The sequence below is a fragment of the Akebia trifoliata genome, chromosome 7, assembly GCF_017979445.1.
Source record: "Akebia trifoliata isolate Shusen 1 chromosome 7, ASM1797944v1, whole genome shotgun sequence".
Classification (NCBI taxonomy): domain Eukaryota; kingdom Viridiplantae; phylum Streptophyta; class Magnoliopsida; order Ranunculales; family Lardizabalaceae; genus Akebia; species Akebia trifoliata.
This window is the reverse complement of record NC_141381.1, coordinates 25,833,623-25,854,359: the sequence shown is the minus strand read 5'-3', so window position 1 is coordinate 25,854,359 and position 20,737 is coordinate 25,833,623. Positions and strand designations below refer to the sequence as shown.

At 35.0% G+C, this 20,737-nt stretch overlaps 1 protein-coding gene across 1 annotated transcript; it reads left to right on the top strand.

Annotated features, from left to right (window-relative positions):
* Positions 1-734: 734 nt before the first annotated feature.
* Positions 735-10,243, top strand: LOC147398584 (EEIG1/EHBP1 protein amino-terminal domain protein). Its single transcript, XM_086447825.1, has 9 exons — positions 735-899; positions 1,796-2,597; positions 3,260-4,416; positions 5,107-5,401; positions 5,517-5,741; positions 7,973-8,146; positions 8,975-9,172; positions 9,274-9,387; positions 9,804-10,243. The coding sequence occupies exons 2-9, from the start codon at positions 1,884-1,886 to the stop codon at positions 10,125-10,127; spliced, it is 3,201 nt and encodes a 1,066-aa protein (XP_086303951.1). The 5' UTR covers positions 735-899; positions 1,796-1,883; the 3' UTR covers positions 10,128-10,243.
* The last annotated feature ends 10,494 nt before the right edge of the window (positions 10,244-20,737 follow it).

Sequence of the window (20,737 nt, the reverse complement as noted above, 5' to 3'; positions counted from 1 at the left end):
AGGGCATGTATGAGAGAATATCAATTATTCACAATCAAATCGTTCTGTTGACATATCTCTCCATGTTTTGGAGAATATTTGAGATACCCCTTGTTTTCAAACTGATGACATACCTCTTTAGCCGAATCTTCTATGATACATTAATAATAAATAACCCAAATGCCATATTCTTCAACCTACATTCAAAATTCTTGATTTTTTTTTTCTTTCAAAATTATATCTTCAACTTTAAGATTCTATCTATTTCAACCTTCACATTTATGGTAAGAATTTTGGGGAAATAAAAAATCTAGGATTAATGGTGAAAATGATGATTTAAAGATAAGATTGACTAGTTTAAAAGAAATTAAATATAAAGGTTCAACAATTTAAACGTTTACTCTGCATTTTATAGGGGTAAACATAATATCATTAATTTTTAGGGGCTACTATTAAATTACATTTACAATTTTCTACACATGGCGCATTTTACATGGCTTCATGTTGAATATTAACGGTCCTTCTGGATTCAATTTTAAATCCCGAGGAATTTCCAACGGCGGAAAGCCATTGTAGGTGTATTTGACTGAAAACGACTAAAGAACCGTAAAATGTCGGCGAATACAGCCAAGCCAGTCTCTCTCTTTAAGTATTTTATTTAATTAATAATTTAATATGATTCATTTTAATTTGTTTTTTATTTTAGAATAAAATTCTCTTTTGTCCTCTCTACTTTTATTTTTTCTAATTTGATTTTATTTATTTTTACTTTTCAGACATTTTTTTTTCCTCCACAACCTCAGAGATATCTCAGTAATGGCGAGGTTCAGAATTTCAGATGCGAAGCCAACCATCTCGCTTTCTCTACTTCACTTTTCGACTGATATCTACTCCGATCTTCTTCTTTGCAAGTTTGTTCGGTAAATGAGCATTTTTTCTATATTTTTGGTGGAGATTTGATGGTTGTTCTACTGATGGTTAATCTTGAAGAGATTTTCGTGGTTTCGATGCTTGCATTGTTTTTTATCTGATTGCATTTTAGTAATATTAGCTCTTGATTTTGTTTCGTTTAGCTTCTTTTCTGTCTTTGTGTTTGGATCTGATGTGGTAAATGTGCTTTTTGAGACTCAGGAACTGTGAATGTCGATGATCTAGTGTTTTCTGTTTGAAATTGAGCCCAAATCTGGTAAATATGTGTTTCTTGAGCTTTCTTTTAGTGATATCTACTTCTAAATGAGCTAAAAATTTAGCTAAAATATGATCTTAGTTTTCAGTTTAGCTGTTAATTGAGCCGAAATGCAATAAATTTTAATTTTTCCTCCTTTTTTTTTAGCTTTTCTGTGTTTTGTTCTTCCGTACTGGATGTTCTTTGCCGTACTAATATTTTGATTCGAGGGTTTAAGCATGGTTTTGATCATAAATGATGTAAAATGAGGCGAAAAATCTGTTTTTAGTCTTTGATTTACAATTTTTTGTTGTGTTGTGTTGTTTTAAATGAACTGAACTGTGGTGCATGGTACCATCCATTGACACTAAATGCACGTTTTTATTTTGCCAGAATTCTTCACTCTGGTCGTTAGAAATCCATATAATCTCATTTTCTGTGTTTGTTTTAGAATTTCCAGTTGTTTTTATGCCTAAATGAACTGAAATGTAGTGCATTTCACCTGAATTTTTTTTTTTTATTAAAAAAAAAAAAAAACCCCTTTCCTTGAATATTTGTTTTAAATTATTTATCTTTTGGATATGGATTATGTTTAAATCAATTTCTTCATTTAACACAACCCTTTTCTGTATTTGTTTTTCTGTACCTTAGAGGCCTTGTAAGTGAACATTTTTAGACGCATTGCCATTGTGGTGCTGACTACCCACCCATCCGGAGCAATACCCATATTTTTTCAGCAATGGTTCTTGGGTTGAGGACAAAGAACAGGAAAGGCACTTCAGTTCAGGTTGATTACCTCGTCCATATACAGGAGATTAAACCTTGGCCCCCTTCTCAATCACTGAAATCTCTTCGTTCTGTACTGCTTCAATGGGAAAATGGTGATCGGAACTCTGGGTCTACCAACCCTGTCATCCCTTCACTCGGGTCTGGTGTCGGGGATGGGAAAATTGAATTTAATGAGTCTTTCAGGCTTCCTGTTGCCCTATCAAGGGAATTCTCATTAAAAAGTGGGGATGCCGACACATTCCAGAAGAATTGTGTAGAGTTCAATCTATATGAGCCTCGTAGGGATAAGACAGTGAAGGGTCAGCTCTTGGGAACGATCATTGTAGACTTGGCAGAGTATGGGGTTCTCAAAGAAACCCAAATCATAAGTGCTCCAATGAATTGCAAGAGAAGCTTTAGGAACACAACTCAACCAATTCTATTCCTTAAAATCGAGCCGTACGATAAGCGTGGTTCCGGCTCCTCGTCAAGGGGGAGATTATCGAAAGAAGCATCTCTGGACATGGATGGTAGGGAATCGGTTTCTGCTTTGATGAATGGAGAATATGCTGAAGAAGCCGAGATTGCTTCTTTTACTGATGATGATGTTTCATCACATTCGTCCCTGACTATTTCCTCCTCTGTGTTTGAGGCTACTAGGGATACACCACCTCAACATGAAGAGGTATACATACTTGTTGACGTTCCTTTATTGATTTGCTCATACTCCTATTTTGTGATATCTGGTCTTATTGAATTACATTTGGGCTATTATACCTTTTCATAATTTTGATATCTCATAAACTTTGTTTTTTTTTTGGTTTGGGTCATTGTATAAGGAAATGTATCTATTAGTTGTTCTAATAAAGATGGTCTACCAATTGTGAGCCATAAACAATAAGCGCATTGAGGGGGTTCGACACACCATTTTTGTGAGCCTCATCTTGGATGGTTGTAATCCGGCACATTCTTTTAGGTGGTTGGAGGAAATACAGTGGAAGGCGAAGATGAAAGACTATATAATGGATGGTTACCGTTGTTTATATTAGGTTGCTTTTCGGTGTAGAAGATTTTCTTAGTGAAAACAGCTCAGTTATTTTGACACTTGCAAAGCAACTTTGAGGTTGTAGGTTCAAGTCCACCTTACCTATCATAAAAATAAAAATAAAAAATCTTAGCGGACATGATTGAATGGTGGAACTTACACCCCTTCATACTGGTTTGTGTATTGCATTGTCATTGGCAGACTGTCTTTATGGTCAACCTGATGGTTACATTAGATTTTCCCTTAATGGATGCAGTCATTATAGTTTTAGGTGGTTCGATAATCAGTCCTTTTCATTGCAGAATGCATTAGAAGCAGTGAAGGAGGACAGCACAAGAAGGGGTAATGGAATTCCAAATTTAACTCTGGAATCAGTGCATGCAAAACCGGAGGTGAAGTCTGTGTCTGCAGCACTTGAACATCTCAATGGGAGTTCATCTCATTCATCATCAATTGACTTATCTTCTGGAGCGGGGAGTCCAGAAAATGACCATGAGAGATGCTCAACATCAATTACTGGAAGATCTGTAACCCATAGTGTTCAATCTTCTTCTTCATCCATAACTTATGAAGGTACAGAGGAAGATGTTATACACAACAACGGCACTAAAAGTTTTAACTCGGAAGATTTGGTGCAGGAGGCTCATGGAAATATTGCTGATGACAGAAGCAAAACTATAGACAACGCTCAACAACCCATAGAAGAGAATAACACCAATGATCATGAAACCAAAGTTGCATATTCAGATTCAGATCCTCGGGTCAGTGAGAAGCCAGGCCCTGTAGTCTCCGCTGACACTCAGTACAATGAAGAGGATGATTGTAAACTGGCTGGTCTTATGGAGGACAAATATGGAGAGAAACATGGAGAATATTTACATACAGAACAAACTGAAAATGGAAAAGATCATTTTATAGAAGACGAACCTTTGAATGCAGGAGATACAACACTTAGCAGGAAAGGCCTTGGAGTGACGGGTAATATCTTATCTAGTGATAGACTAAGGCATGTGAAGTCTGTTAGATCACCTTTGGAATTGAGTAGAAGCAATGGGTCTATAAGCAATAATCAGTTTATGCGACAAAAGGAGGATGTTACCTTGGAGAATGCTCGTAGTCATGCTAGAAGCTTCATACAGAATGAAAGAAAAGACACTATTACGGCCTCTAGAGATGTAAAAAACAGTTTCTCTGACAGCAAAGTCCAGCAATTACAGCGCAGAATAGAGAATCTTGAGAGAGAGCTGAGAGAAGCTGCTGCACTTGAGGTTTCTCTTTACTCAATTGTTGCTGAGCATGGAAGTTCTGCAAATAAGGTCCATGCTCCTGCTCGACGCCTTTCTAGGCTTTATCTTCATACTGGCAAAGAATGGTCCCCAGGGAGGAGGGCTAGTGCAGCAAGAAGTGCCGTCTCAGGATTAGTTTTGGTTGCTAAAGCGTGTGGAAATGATGTTCCAAGGTATCCACGAACTCCTTCCCCTCCCCAATAATATTTTCTGTATTTGGGAGAATGATTAAGAATTTTAAAAAAGATATTTGAGTTCTTTCTTTATTTGATTTATTGATCTGGACAGTCCGTTACTAGTAACCTTCCACAAATGTTTTCTTCGAACAATTATAGGAGAAAAATCAGCCATGACTATTGCAACTAACATATATATATAGGATCATGATCAAGAGCCAACTAAATGGACAATGTGTTTCGTCCTATATGGGTTAGACAGTTTCGAATGGGCTGATTTTTTGTGAGGATGATCTCTATGGTGAGGAGATTATCCTCATGAAAAATCAGCCCATTCCAAAACTTCTAACGCAAGGTGATCATCCTCACAAAAATCAGCCCATTCCAAAACTTCTAACCCCACTTTACAAGTTGAAGAATTGTGGAACGTTAATTTTTTTGTTAACCACTTTTGATGGGATTAGAAATTTCGGAATGGGCTGATTTTTTTTTTTTTGTGAGGATCAATATAGGAAGAAACATTTTGGCCCTTGAACGCCTTCTCTATGTATGTATGTAAGTATATTTTCTCTTAGATGGTAAATTCTATCCTTGTAAGAACAGTTGACTATGAAAGTTGCAGGGTGTTTACCGAGAAACATCCATTCCTTTGGTCATTTCACTGATTGTGCTTCCTTCTGAATGCAGATTAACTTTCTGGTTATCAAATTCAGTTGTCTTGAGAGCGATTATCAGCTTAGCTCTTCGGGATTCGAGGCTATCAGTTTCTTCACCCCGTTTTGAAACTAATGGTGGTAGAAAGGGAAATGGTGAAGGATCTTCTCCATTGAAATGGAAGGATTGCTCTCCCGGCAAGAAGGAAAATTGGTTTGGTTGTACTGAAAATTTGGATAATTGGGAGGACCCACAGACATTTACAACTACCTTGGAAAAGATTGAAGCCTGGATTTTCTCTCGAATCATCGAGTCTGTGTGGTGGCAGGTCTATATTTCATCTTTGTTCAATTTCGATTCACATTTTAATATAGATCTAGCTTCATCGTAGACACCCTGAATCCCGATAGCTTCCTGACCTTCTTCCTTTTCCTGTCCTCCAGACGTTGACTCCACACATGCATTCTGCCACTGAGAAGGCATGCGAGCAAAAGATTTGTTTGGGCTTGAGGAACAGTTATGGAAGAAAACCTAGTTTGGGTGATCAAGAGCAGGTCAACTTTTCTTTGGAACTCTGGAAGAAGGCTTTTAAAGATGCTTGTGAAAGACTTTGTCCACTTCGAGGTGCCGGGCATGAGTGTGGTTGCTTGCCTGTGCTGGCTAGAATGGTAAGTCTATACATTGCACTTTTCATTGATATTGAATAGGTACAGGGACGAGTGTCTTATGTGCTTTCTATCTGATGGGTACATGGATGTTTGAATCCTCCATACATTATTTATTTGGTGTGTACGACATTGGTAAACATCATGTTTCTTAGAAATCCTGGTGAATAGAAAGCTAAGTGAGTGGATGATGTGCACTTTATTGCATAATGTCTATAAAGCCCTCCAAACAAGGAGTTTCACCGAAGGATTCCATGCTCATTATCAGCAGGGGAATGGTCCCATAATCCTGGTATGTACAAATGCAATGAATCCTCCAGTATACATGGTGCACATATACGGAGCTCTGATTGGAACACTATCAAATCGTAAAATAAAACGAATTGACTCACTCAATAGGGGAGTTGGCCTCCTTAGAAACTGGTTTATTTCATAAAATTTCTTAAACCTCCTAGTGCTAGTTACATCTTTATATAATAATAAAGAAACAATTCTAATGGGAAACAAATACCTTAAAGGAAATAAACTCCTAATAGGACACAATCTAATTTATAGTAATTACCTAAAGATAGAACTCTAAGTGGGAAAGAACCCTTATTAATAAAAACTACTGAAAAGAATAGAATAATTAAGAAAGTATCCTAACATGATCTGACACGTCTATTGACGGGCCCAACTTATATTAACTTCTATCCTGAAAAAAACCTGTTCACGTGAGATTCGAACCATCTGGTAGGTGGAGTTTTCCTGGATATTTGTTTCCTGAACATCCACACCTATGTAATTGATGTTGGTTTCTATCATCGTCTGGAGCTGATGTTTTATGAAGGATAGATTCCGAGTGAGGTTAATTGAGTGGATGGTCTGGATCAGCAAGAGTTTACTGAATGTGTATGGCATAGTAATCCCGTAACAAAGCTTGATTAGTGCCCCGTTTTTTCGTAATGCTTCATTTGTTTTGCGAAAAAATTCTTTTGAGAAAACAATTTCTGGCAACAAGCTTTACTATAAATTCTTTTCCAGCTATTTTTTCTTCCAAGTTGGTTGTCATGTAAGTATTTAGATTTTTTTTTTTGGAAAAAATATATTTGTCGTTTGTCTCACTATGGAAAATGCTGAACTCACTTCAATGGCACTGTGTTCAACACTGCACTGATGTGGCAGTGCTCAGAGAACCGTAGATTTTTTCCTTGTATTTCAAAGAAAGAAATCTATGGTTCTCGGTGCACTGCCATGTCAGCACAATGTTGAATGCAGTGTCCAATGAAGTCAGTGTAGAACAGCTCAACTATTATAGAATTAATTTTGGCATGCCTAGCCATCTAAATGGCAGTTCCAGCACACTATAGATACTTCGCATTGTATTTGGCAGGGTGATGATGGAGACGGTTGTTGTGCTGGTGGGTAAGTGGCAAAGGTTGGGGGGGGGGGGGGGGGGGGGGGAGGGAGGGGTTCAGAGAAGGAGAAGAGTGGGAGATCAAAGGTGAAAAGTGGCATAAAATTTTCCTTGTTAATCAACATACCATCCAAGAAATAGTATACTGTTTTTCTATGTTTTATGGTCTTTGGAACATGATATGTTTCATGAATTTTGTGTTTTCTCTATGAAGCAAACACATGGGTTCTTACATCTGGATACGTCGCGAACTTCATGGTGAAACTCGTCTCTTACTTTAAAAAAAAAAAAAAAAAAAAAAACCGAACCTTCCATCTCTCTCTCTCTCCCTCCCTCAAGTTGCAGCCCTTACCCTTTGCCCCTTCTCTCTCCTCTAGGTCTTCTCTTTGTCAAGTGAAGAAAAATCCTAACAGGTACTCTTATTTTAATTTTCTAAAAAAATTGAAGAAGACATCACACATGGATGATCTCAATATGGGATTTGGTGATTTATTATTATAGTTTAATATGGGATTTGATGAGAATAGGATTAAGTACACAGCCCTATCCCTACCACTAACCTGATTTTTTTTCGAACTTTCTGAATTTTGTGTTTTTCCTATATTTTATCCTTGCCGATTTACTCTTGAACTGGTACTATGCATATAAGTACCCTATGTTATATACGCATAGAGGTTGCTTGCATTTCCTACATCTTACCTGAGTATAGATGGTACCTGATTACCTATGCAATGTGTTCCTGACATTTTCTTTTCTGGAATTCCTAAAACTTGATCAAATAATCATTTCTTAGCTGTGTGATTTTTAACAATGGAATTTGATTGTTTTATTCATTTAGGTAATGGAGCAATGTGTGAGCAGATTGGATGTGGCTATGTTCAATGCTATTCTTCGGGAATCAGCTGATGAGATTCCAACAGATCCTGTTTCTGATCCTATTAGTGACCCAAAAGTTCTCCCTATTCCAGCAGGGAAATCAAGCTTCGGTGCTGGTGCACAACTGAAGAATGCTGTACGTAATACATCCTTTGTTTCTGTATCAGCTGAGTTTTATTGCTAAATTATAATTTTCAATATAGTAGCTGTTTGTAATCTTTCATCTACACAATCTTCTCACTCATTTTCATTCACGGTTAATCTTTCCCTTACCCTATTTCAGTACTACTTGACCCTGGTGACCTTTTTTTTGGATGACTCAAAATGTGAATTGATTTTATGTTTTGATGTGGACAATACTAGTACTTAAAGATGACCTCGAAAATCATCAGCCATTAATCGTGAAATGGAATTTGGTTTTCAATCTGTAATAGGGCTTAGACCCATAGCTCAGTTGGTTTGACACATTGCAAAGCAACTTTGAGGTCGTGGGTTCAAGTCCAGCTTACCCAACAAAAAAAAAAAAAAACTCTAATACATGAAAGTACCAAGTTGATTACAAGGACATGCTGGCTGAAGATAGGTTCCACAATTTGACATGTTGCATGTTGAAAATCTCTCTAGTTAACCTGATCTGTTGATCTTAATCATCCAATGCACTTAATTTTTTTTAAACTACTTGTTGAATTCTTTCAAGTGTACAAAAGTGTGCTAAATGAGATTGGTTATGAGCTTCATTTGGTTTGCTTTTTGATCTAGAAGATCTTCTTGGGGAGCCTCATTAAATGGTAGGTCCCTACTTCATTGAAGGAATGCCTTTTATTCTTCATAGTGGCCAATATGAGAGTTTCTCAAATTTGTAGTGTCCTCAAATCATGAAATGACGATAGGCATACTAAGTAACAGATGTAGAAAAATGAAATTGCAGTAGCTCTTGATTGATAATCCTTGTTATGGACTGCAGATTGGGAATTGGTCAAGATGGCTAACAGATCTATTCGGTATAGATGACGATTATTCCCATGAAGATGAGGACGGGCTTGATGATTATGACAGACAGGAATGTGAGACATCCTCAAAATCTTTCCATCTTCTTAACGCGTTGAGTGATCTCATGATGCTTCCAAAGGACATGCTCTTGAATAGGTCCATCAGAAAAGAGGTGAACTCCGAGAAATCAAGATCTGTTTTATTTGGTTTAAGTTGCTCCTGGTTCTTACCTCCCTTCTTCTATTCACTTCTATTATATTTCTATGTTTAAAGGTTTGCCCTACATTTGGTGCACCTTTGATCAAGAATGTTCTTGACAATTTTGCCCCCGACGAGTTTTGTCCGGACCCAATTCCGGAGGCTGTATTTGAAGCATTGGATGCTGAGGTTAGTCCGCTGTAAAGACTACTTATTTCTCACCCCCCAGTTATTTATTGCAGAGAATATGCAACAACAAAGAAAAAACATGAACTTTAAAAAAGGAAGATAAGCCCATTCATCAGACTTATTGAAAACCTATATGAGACATGAAATTCTGGACAGTTTTTTGGGTGGGATTTTGTTAATTTTCTCAATAATTTCCTTTAACCTGTATGAGTGCTGGCACACAAAGGTATGTTTTTGGATCTGCATGCATGCTTATTTGTACCTATAAAGGATCTTTCTATGAAAATAGGTTGATTTGAGTAGCATGCATAGGTTTGTATTGTTTAGGTAAGCAAGATGAAGGTTGGTAGAACCCTAATATACATATTTATAACATGTATTTGTGTTTTATCTTGGTTTATAAATTTTCTTCCCAGGATCCTTTTGATGCTGAGGAAGATTCTATCAGTAACTTTCCCTGCAATGCCGCTCCAGTAGCCTATTCACCTCCTTCAGCAGCTTTGTTTATGGACATTATAGGAGAGTTTGGAAAAGAGCCTCATCTGAGGAGGAGTGGGTCCTCAGTGCTGCGGAAATCTTACACTAGTGATGATGAGCTCGACGAGCTGGATTCACCCCTGGTTTCAATAACCGACTGCTTTCGGGGTGTTACTACACCGATGCCAGAACCAAAGGAAAATGTGGGTCAGAATGTTGTCAGATATCAACTCCTTAGAGAGGTTTGGAGGGATGGGGATTAGTTGTATTTTGGTTTCCCAACTTTTTCTTTATTCGTTCTCCCCCTTTTACTCTATAAATATGTATATCTTCTTGACTAGTATTTATAAATAAAAATAAGTACTTTTACATGATCATATCTTTGTGAATTCTATCAAATTTTGATTCCGTTATTTGAGATGAAAAATTATGGAAATTAGTCATGATCTTTTTCTTGTTCCACATTTTTTCAGTGGATTTCAGACCATTCTGACAGAATTTCTTCCCCAGACAAATTAAAAATAACAGTTTTGTGGAGGACAAAAAAATTGTCTCGCCGCACCTTCATTTCATTTTGTTAAATAAAATAAGTTGAGTGGCGTCGCAGAGGAGTGGTGCATTCTTTTGAAGGCAAGAACTGTAAAGTTGAGAATTGTTTTTCACAACCTAACCAATTCCTCAATGTTAGAAGTGATTTAAATTATTTCTTAATAATATTCCATATGTTTCAAATTTTATTGGGACAAAAAGGGTCTTATTTGAGTCTGCATGAAAAATATAAGGGAAAATAATTTTTTCTAGAAAATATGATTTTCATGGGTATGAATGTATGATCTAGTATTTTCCTAATAATACATTTTCCAGTTCAAAACAATTTTCCACCTGGGAAGAGATTGATTTCCTACCCAAACCTAGGAAATTGACTTTTCCACCTCCTATGTTATTCTCCTGTGATTATGCCCACCCAAAAACTAAAAGCCAACTCTCTTCTTAATGTTTCCCAAGCACAATCAAAATATCGAATTCATTATGCCAAGGAATTCATTTTCCTTCGAAAAAGAGTTTCCTACAATCTTACAAATCCTAAGTCTATCCTATGAGAAATGTAACATAAGTCCATCCCTTAACAAATGACTCATCTTTTTTGTTAGATACTTTGGGAACCAAAACTCTGAGAAGTACGATGGTGTTTGGAAAATATCATGACTTCTTTTAAAAAAAAAAAAAAAAAAAAAAAAAAAAAAAAAAAAAAAGAGAAAAAAAAGAAAAGAAAAGACCAGCATACCTTTATATTCAATTGTTACAGTTTTAATTTAGTCCTCTAATGTTATGCTAACCACAAGAAGACAAATATCTTGAATAATAAAAGAAAACAAAGTAGAGAAAACTATAACTATCAACTAAAATAAAATCCATCAATGTTATTCTCATTCAAATCAAGGTTAGAAGTACCCGCCGAGTCGTATCAAAGGCATACTTGTAAGTAATCTATTTGGTAAGATTTGAGGTACGGGAGTTAGGCTTTAAATCATGTTATGTGAAGAAGCACATGGGGTTGATGAGGTGGGCCCAATCATCTTGATGTATAATCCACTATCATTGAAGTTTTGCTCCTTTGGTTTTTGGTTTCATTCTATATGCGGACACATGAGTGATTGTTTGCTCACATCCCGACACTGGTTTGACATGTGGTGCTGATGATGAAAGTAATAACGGAGAGATTTTCTCTCTGCTACCCGCACACCCATTACCCAAAAGTCTTATTTTTTAGTTTTCAAATCTTAAAAAGTATTGTAAGATCCAGGGGCAGAGCCAAGATTTTCTTTTAGTGGGGGCAAATTATAATTAATGATTTTACGGATAAAATTCAAAGGCTTTGGTTAGAAGTTGAAGAAAAGGGTATTTAGGTCATTCTTTTCTCAAAAACCTGTCACATTGAATCTTTTGGGAAAATTTTTTACCCTAGTTTTAGACATTAAGTTTAAACTATTTTTAACATTCAAATCCCAATAACAAAATAAGATTTTTGAAGTAGAAGATGATAAGATTTTTGATGAAAAATTCTTGAGTTTTATATATGGGATTGAGGTAATGTTTAAAATAATGGATGGAAGATAAAGTTAAATACATTTAAATTTAATTTTCTATACAAGTTGAAGTATGGGAGATGACTGATGTTAGGGGAAAAAAAATATAGAAAAGGTATTTTGGTTACAAGTTAAAAATGAGAGTATTTAGATTGTTTTCCATTGGCCTTGAAAATAAGAAAAAGTTAAGGGTGGCATGCATCAACTTGAAAATAAAGCTAGGGGTATCTCAAATATTCACCAATTGTAAAGATATCTAATCAACCAAAAAGTTGTGGGGAGGGTGGGGGCAGAAATTGGTGGGAGGTGGGGGTGTGGTGGCTAAAACATGGTTAGGGGCATGTTATAAGTTGAAAACGGTATCTCAAAATTTGAAGCCCATACATGCTAAGCTATAAAAAACTGGCCCCTTGCTAGCTTCGCCCTTGGTGGGATCCACACGGATCATCATATTAACAATCGAACACCTCGACTTTCTAGATTTCATGAAAAAACTTTAAAGTAAAAAATGAAAAAAAAAGATAAAGAAAGAACAAAATTTTCCAGACTTAATCATAGGTGTTGAAAATGGATGGCTATCAACCACCTAAATTAAAAATTAAAATCAATGGTTAAAGATAATTGTTATTTATTATTATTATTATTTTAAATTTATAGAATTTCATGGTATTGGATCATGTTTTTGAATGCCACAAGGTGATCAAATTAGGAAATTTTGTTTTTTTTTTATCTTACCCGCACGTCCTTTGCCCACAAATTTCAATTTTAAGATTTAAAATCTTAAAATAGCTCATTGAAACCACATGGATTATCATATTGTCAATCTAATACCACAACCTTCTAGATTTTATGAAAAATCTCATTCAAGAAAAGAAAAAAGAATTAATTTTTTTGTTTGTTTTCGAGCTTGATCCATGGTATTGAAAATGTATGGCTATTGAGTACCCAAACTTAAAAAAATATTTAACCGTGAAAAATAAGGTTTTTTTTTTTTTTTTTTTTCTTTTTAAAGTTCCTAGAATTTCATCCTCTACAACCCGTGGCAACGGATCATGTTTTTGAATGTCCAATCAATAAATTTCTATTTTCTACTGTGTAGGAGAGAAATTTCCTCTCTTATTACTGATGTCATTTGCACCCTATGTCAAATGACTGTTGGACTGTAAGCAAATTTGCTCACAGCCTGTGAGCAAAAAAGCACCCGGGAAGAGATCGACAAAAACCCAAAAAAAAAAAAAAAAACCATGAGGGACAGGAAAAGTTAAAGAAAGGGGAAATCAAGCTTACCTCAATTTGGAGCAATTTTGTCTGTTGTGGTGAGAGTCATGTTGTGTCATTTTTCCTTTTTAAATCTTAATTATGCCTGAAGTCATTTAATTTCTTATTATAATAAGACCTGTATCATATTATTAGGGAGCCAGTAGTTGCAGATCACCAACAATCATAGTTGCAGATCACCAACTATCAATTGCACCCCATTGTCTCCTTTTTTATCAGCCATAAACTTGCCATTGGTTGCAACTTCATCCATTTTCTTCTTCTCTACTGAAAAGAAGATTACCCTACATCATCATCAACCTTAAAATAGAGAGAAGTACTCCTTCGTGGGATTTCCCACTTGCAATGTGTTTAGTTGAGGTTTTGTTCAGTTATTTGTTTAGTCCTACATCGAACAAAAGAAGAGTTGGAATGCAACTCTTATAATGTTGTTGTTTCTATTAGACATGAAAGTTAATAGAGATAGTGGGCAGGTTGATATGTGCATGCACCAAATATCCAATCAAACACGAACAAGGGATTCGGTGACTGTTTGGATATTTACCTTTCCTCTATTTAAATTGAAATCAATCGATTTTCTGCACTCAGTTCTCACAACTTCTCTCGATTTGCAAAATAATGTTCCAATTGGAGTACCCTCTTGGAGTGTGGGTTGTTGTTGTATCCTGGAGAGCAGATACCTAAAAAATTGTGGAACCATAGCAGGGCGAATTTCGCTTTAGGACATTGCAATTGTGCATGCCTCAACTTTATTAAAAAATAAGCATTATTTTCCTTGTATTCAAATCTGAAATCAGAATTTTTCTCAATATTCTTCACTCACTTTTCTTAGAGACCAGTACCAAGTTTTCAACATTGAGTTCATTGTAAAGCCATTAATTTTGTGTGCACGGTTTGTGGTGAAACAATTGGACTGTTGAATTCTAAGTCGAATGCTGGAAATCCTATTGCACCAAGGAAATCATCCTTGAGACGACAATATTGGCTTTTAGGACAGTGGATGCAATACATGATTCGATCATTCATTTAAACCGATAAGTTCTTTATTTCTTCATTACTTTATCTATTTCTAAAAACCCTTCTAGAATCTTTAATTTTCTATTTCAAGATGGTTGTACACTTTTTCTAACACTTAATTTCCACTGTGATAAAGAAAGTTCACACGCCACGGAAGAGCAAAATAAGTAGTATTTGCACACCCTTCTCTTTCAAAGTTCAACACTAGCTAGCTATCTGGGAACCAATCAATCTCTCTAGCAATGAATTCGTAGAAATGATGACGCTTGATGATTGTTTTATTCTTGAACTATTCTCTAATTTCAAGTTTGAAGTGTCAACAAACGGAAGTGACTCCATATTTAACTCAGATATGGCCTTTGGTAAATTATAGAAACCCATGAGCCTAACTCATCCTGACAAAACTGGCTTATAAGGTGAAGATTGCTCTAGGTTTATATATAGCCCAAGGTCTTGATACTTAGGCAATGGGGGATTATCTCTTAGACTTCTCCCCACATGTCTCCTTCATCCTTGTGGTTACCGGCTCTGATATCATATAGAAGCCCATGAGCCTAACTCATCCTCACAAAATCGGCTTATAAGGTGAGGATTGCCCTAGGTTTATGTATAGCCCAAGATCTTGATACCTAGGCGATGTAGGACTATCTCTTAATGCTATGTGATGTTATTTGAAAACTAACTTCCTTTTTGCATTTTGAATCTTTTTTTCAACCAAGCTGGGACTAGAACCCGAACAAAAAGGCCAGCACTCAGATAACTTGGGATGTGTTTCTTTAAGTACTCCTATATTATCTACCTATAATTGACACTAAAGCAGTCCCAATATAATACGACCTAGCATCGAAGGCATACATATGTTGGATTTGCAACACAACCATTGGCTTTCCTCATATGAACCACAGATGATGGTTGCTGGATGCAATCTTAATTTGGATGGAACAAATCACATTTCGTGCCACAGACCTTTGGCTGGTGGAGTGAGACTCAAGAAGAAGTATAACACTAATCTTTTACTGGACATCGCATTCAATGTCGACCAGAGTGTTAGAAATTCCTACTGTCATTTCCAGAGAGGATACAATTCATCTTCTCCAAATTCTAATGGCCATGGAACAATCTGATCGAAATTGTAGTTGATCATAGGAACCCTATTTTTTGAATTATTTTCGTAACTTCATCAATAATTCCTCAGGGCCACCCGTGAGACCGCACCCTCACTAACCCTGTGCGTGGTATGTACGGGTGTTGCATGTGCTCCGGGGACTAGTCCTTGGTCTATGGACTGGACAAAGCCCAGATAAGGACTCGGTCCGCTGCCTACAGGGAAACACGGTTATCAAAAAAAAGAAAAAAAGAAAGAAACTTTCAATGATGCCAGTGGACAGGTAATTTTGACAAATCACGTAAATTTTCTCGTGTTGTTTTTGTGTGTTCATCTTCTCAATCGTAGGGTATTTGGGTGATTCTACCTAACCCATGGATTCGAGGAAAATCCAAATATACGTTTTCATTTCCATGAAATTTGAAATTTTCTTTGTATTAAAAGATACTTGATCAACCCAAAAGATCCAAATTGTTTATAATATGGGTGTGTAAAATAAATAAAAAAGAGTAAGGCTAGCCTTACTAACGACCAAGATTTCAAATCTTACTATAAGGGTCGTTGAGCTCACCTTGTGACATCACAAAACATGACCCGATGTCACACATATGTCGAGGACAAAATTCTATGAACTAAAAAAAAAAGTTATTTTTCAATTTGGGAGTTATGTAGCCATCCATTTTCAAAATCTTGGATCAAGCCCAAAAAGAAATATGCTTTTTTGAATTTGTTTTAGATCTGAAATTTTCCATGAAATCTAGAGGATTGTGGTGTTGGATTAATCCATTTGAGCTCAACGACTTTTAGTTAGTAAGGAATTTTTTTTTCTCAAAACTACTTTGAGATTGTGAGTTCAAGTCCAGCATTCCGGCTTACCCATTAGAAAAAATTGAAACTTTTTTTTTCATATAAAAAGGTTGGATTCTTGGCTGGTAAATAATGGAGTTTGCTTTGACATGTGGCTGATTACCCTCCTTTCACTGTATGGCGCCACAAACTCAATATTGATTAGGTTATTGAGTAGAGTTGGCAATGATTTGATTTTTACTCGGTGTCCGATCCGATCTGAAAACATAGAATTTGGATTTGAAATTTTTATTTTTGTATCGGATTCTGATTGAGTTTTATCAATCCGATACAATTTCAGATTGACCTCTACCTAATCCCAAAAAAAACTTGAATCGAATTTTCATCACTAGTTATTTATAAAATAAGGTTGGATTAGAATATTTAAAAACCAAAAAGAAATATTATTTCCCCTAACGTAACCCATCATCCTCACCTCTTTGTCTTTCAAAATCTATTCTGCCCCAAAATCCTTCATCCTCTTTCTTTTTTCTCTCTTTGAAAAAATAAATCTAGGGTTTGGTGATGGCAATCATGAAGACCGACCAATAGCGGAAGATTCTGGAGTGTAGATCTTCATCAGGGAACCATGACTGCAACCTAGGAGAAGATGTGACTCAAGTTCTCTCTCTTTTTCTCCATGAATTTGCTTCATTCTTAAGGCCATGATGAAAGATCTAACACAAACAAAAACCCTAGACTCCTACATTATTAATGGCACAAACAAAACTATTAAAGGTAAGAACAATTAAGTTGAGATTCTAGTCTCTTTCTCTATCATCTTTCTTCTTTTTCTTCTTCGTTTTCTCTCTTTCTGTCCTCAGGAAGGGTATGTCAAGTGTTCTAAACCCCACAAAGCAGCAATAAATTCCTTAGGGCCACCCTCTAGGGTCCAATTGACCCTCGACTCAACCAATTACACGTAGGATTTTTCGAGGGGACGATGTGTGTGATCTTGAGATTAGTCTCACCCGTAAGGTAAGGACACCCACGATAAACAAATATATATAGGGACATGCTAACATCCAAGACCTCATGGGGACATTAGCATTCTTTAACATTTTTTTTTTCTATAATACCCTATTCATTTTATGTTTTAGAGAAAAAATAGAGTTATGTTGGTCTTTTTCATAATAAATGCTTAGTTGCATTGATTGCTAAATCATTTATTGCAAACAAGACATTCCATTCTAAAGATTAAACGCCCTTAGCATTTATTATGGGAGAGACAAGTATTTGTTATGTAGATAAGCATTTACTATGGCCTCGTTTGATAATACTATCAACTTTTGCGGTAAGATTCTACAACTAAAAATAGTTGTAAAAAGTTGAAACAACCAAAATACTTGTTTGATAGAGTCTTGTAAAAGTGTTGCACTGTGTTTGATAGCCCTTCACAATCCCTCTTTTTATAGCTTTTGGGGTTAAAAATTGATTTTGTGCCGCGATTTGTATTTAGTAGCACTTTTCATTCATGCTTTTTCCAACTTTTGACCGTATTTTTAACGATCGGGTTATATGAGCTTCTCACAATTGCGTTTATAAATGGTTCATGTGAAATGACCGTAATACCAATCATAAAATAAATCATGCAAAGACTCTGTAGATCGGTATTCTTAATCAAGAGTGGGAGGGAGAGAGAGATGGGAGATTTATATTGTTGAAGCAAAAGGGTGCAGAGAGGTGGACGAGGATGTTGTGTAAATTGCGAGAGACAAAGAATTTGTTTCACTAGAAAGAGAAGATAATCGAGGAAGCTGAAGAAGGTGAGGGATGAGATTCAAGGATAGAGAAGATGATGATTTCCAACTCTACAACTACAACTAGGTTCATTTGCTATAATATAAATCATTCTCAGGCCATCTGATTTGAGTTTCTAATGTATTATATTGTGTTTGATGATTTTTTTTAATCGGATTGAAATTTTCGATTTTACTTGTATTTTAACCATAAATATTATGTAAACTCATTCAAAATCAGGTTTTCTTCATAACCCCTATTAGAAATTAGGATTTTTCAAAAAATCCACATTTGAATTTCCCATTGTGACTATGTTTTTCTCTATTGTTTCAACATCCAGTTTAGGCCTCTCTTCTTCTCTCTTTACATCACGTTCACGTAAAGAATTCTCTCCTCATAAGATTTTTATTTCCTGAAACAGAGAATTATTTATTGTTTCAACATTTGTCATTTTTTTGTATGGCCTTTTAAGTGACAGATTAGGTATCTTTTCTTTTATTTAATTATAAATATATAATTTTTTTTAATGGGTTAGTCTTATAGTTTGTGTTCATAGAAGGTATGTATGAGAACCAGTTGCAAAAAAATATAGGATGATACTGTGGAGCTCTTTTTTTCATTTTATATAGGATGATATTGTGAACCAACAAAAACAAAGAAAAACCCATTTTTGAATTATTATTTTGATCTCATTTATCTGAAATTGAACTAATTGCATTGAAAATTCCCAAACACAAGCTTATTTACAACACATTTACTAGAATTTCCTATTCACATTACGGTCCAACTAGATCTAGGAAGATTTAATGTAATTATATATTTATTAAGGTATTCTAGTCATTTTTTGTGCATTCTGGGTGTATTATCAACATTAAAGGTATTCTGGTTATTTTATCAAAATATAGTAAAATCTAATAGTAGTAAAAAGACTATGAGTTTGTTTGTTACGATTTTTTTTGACAGCTTTCTGGGCTTTGAGTTGAAAAAGTCAAAAAAACATATTTGTTGGTAACAACTTCTGCTTCAACAACTTTGGTAGGAAGCCAAAAACTGCATTTTTGAGAAGTCTTGTTGGGGTTGCTTTTGAGCAGGAACCATTAATAAAAGTCAACACCGAAAAACCTCTTCTTAACTCATTGATTAAACAACAAAATCAATTCGACCCTCTTTCTACTACTTTTTCAACAACCTCTATAATAAGCAAGATTCTCTTAGAAGCAACTTCCCAGACTCTAAACTTTTACTTTTTCTAGACATTGAATCCTGAAGTTGAAGTTGAAATTTGTAATAAATAGGCTCTAATATACCTTTATCTTTTTCACTAATAATAAATAATACCCCCCATCATTTTGTCTTTTAGTGAAAAAGATAAGGGTGTATTGGTCTTTTATATAATAAATTCTATTTACATAATAATTACTGTAAGCATTTAGGTATTTTGAATTAAATATTTTTATTATAGTAAATGTTTTGACAATCAATACCAACATAATAAATGCATTTATTGCGTAAAAGACTTGCATGTCTTTGTCTTTTTCATTAAAAGACAAAACGAAGAAGGGTATTACTGAAAAATAAAAGTGTTAAACAATGCTAACGTCCTCATGAGTTCTTAGATGTTAGCATTACCCTATATATATTTGACATTATATTTAAATTTATGAAATTCATTTTGAATTTATATATCAAATCAGGTTTGACCTGATCCTACTTTTATCGAATTGAGCTTGTTTTGATAGAACCCAACCCAATAAGCACCTAATCCAAGGTTTATTGGATCATTCCAAATCTAAGCCGGTTCTATCCAATCCAAACCTGATCTATTGACAGCCTTAGTCACGACCAATACAACCAAGCCAAAGATTAACTTGGGGATCAATTATACTTTGATAGATTTTTAAGTTTTTGCCTAACAATGGGTTGAAAGGTTTAATGAAAGAATCCATGTTTACCAGAGAGACATGGAGGGAAGTTCCTCTCTCATCCTTAAAATAAAATGAATATTTACAAAATATGATCCAATTGTAAATAAAAATGAATATTTGCTATCGTCCTCCCCGCACTATATATTTACATATATATAACTATTTAAATTTGATATAGTTAAGATACTCCTAAATGTATATATTATATAGTCCCTTTGCCATTGACTTTTTGAATTAGCTGTTCCGCTATATAATTTACATATAATTAATTTATTTTAAATTTAATATTACCTAGATACCCCTAAATGATAGTATTTCAACTCTTATATAGGGTCAATCTTGTCTATTCAGTATCCTAAAGATCCAACATAAACAGTTAAGTGTACAATACTTTCCACTTTGTATCCAAAGCAATTATCACTTTTGTTACTTATAAAAACAAATAAAAAAAAATAAAAAAAGATATAATAACACCATATGTGCTATATTTTAAAACATAAGGTCACTGATGTTATTTTTCACTGATGTTATATATATATATATATCATCCTTATTTAGTGGATCATGTCGGGAGCAAGCTGTTAACATTCATTAATTACCCGATCTCATAAGATATCAAATTGAAACTAAAAAAATTCCAGCCATGTCTAGGGTTGTTATGGATCAGATCATTTACCTAAATTTCAATTTGTTCCAATTGAGGATTTGGATTCTGATAAAGTTCGAATTTAATATCTTATCGGATCATTTTTGGATCCAATAAAATGTGAGAAGGTATGTAAATTATGTACTATACGTTATGTTTAAATATATAAAGTTCATTTTGATTTTATATATCAAATCAGGTTTGATCTTATACTACTTTTATTGAATCG

What these genes read in the sequence shown, in the direction of transcription:
- LOC147398584 (XM_086447825.1), top strand. Translation starts at nt 1,884, where the DNA reads ATGGTTCTTGGGTTGAGGACAAAGAACAGGAAAGGCACTTCAGTTCAG. An exon ending in GTGCACAACTGAAGAATGCT is followed by an intron (nt 8,147 to 8,974) that starts GTACGTAATACA and finishes TATGGACTGCAG; the next exon opens with ATTGGGAATTGGTCAAGATG. An exon ending in TTGAAGCATTGGATGCTGAG is followed by an intron (nt 9,388 to 9,803) that starts GTTAGTCCGCTG and finishes TTTTCTTCCCAG; the next exon opens with GATCCTTTTGATGCTGAGGA.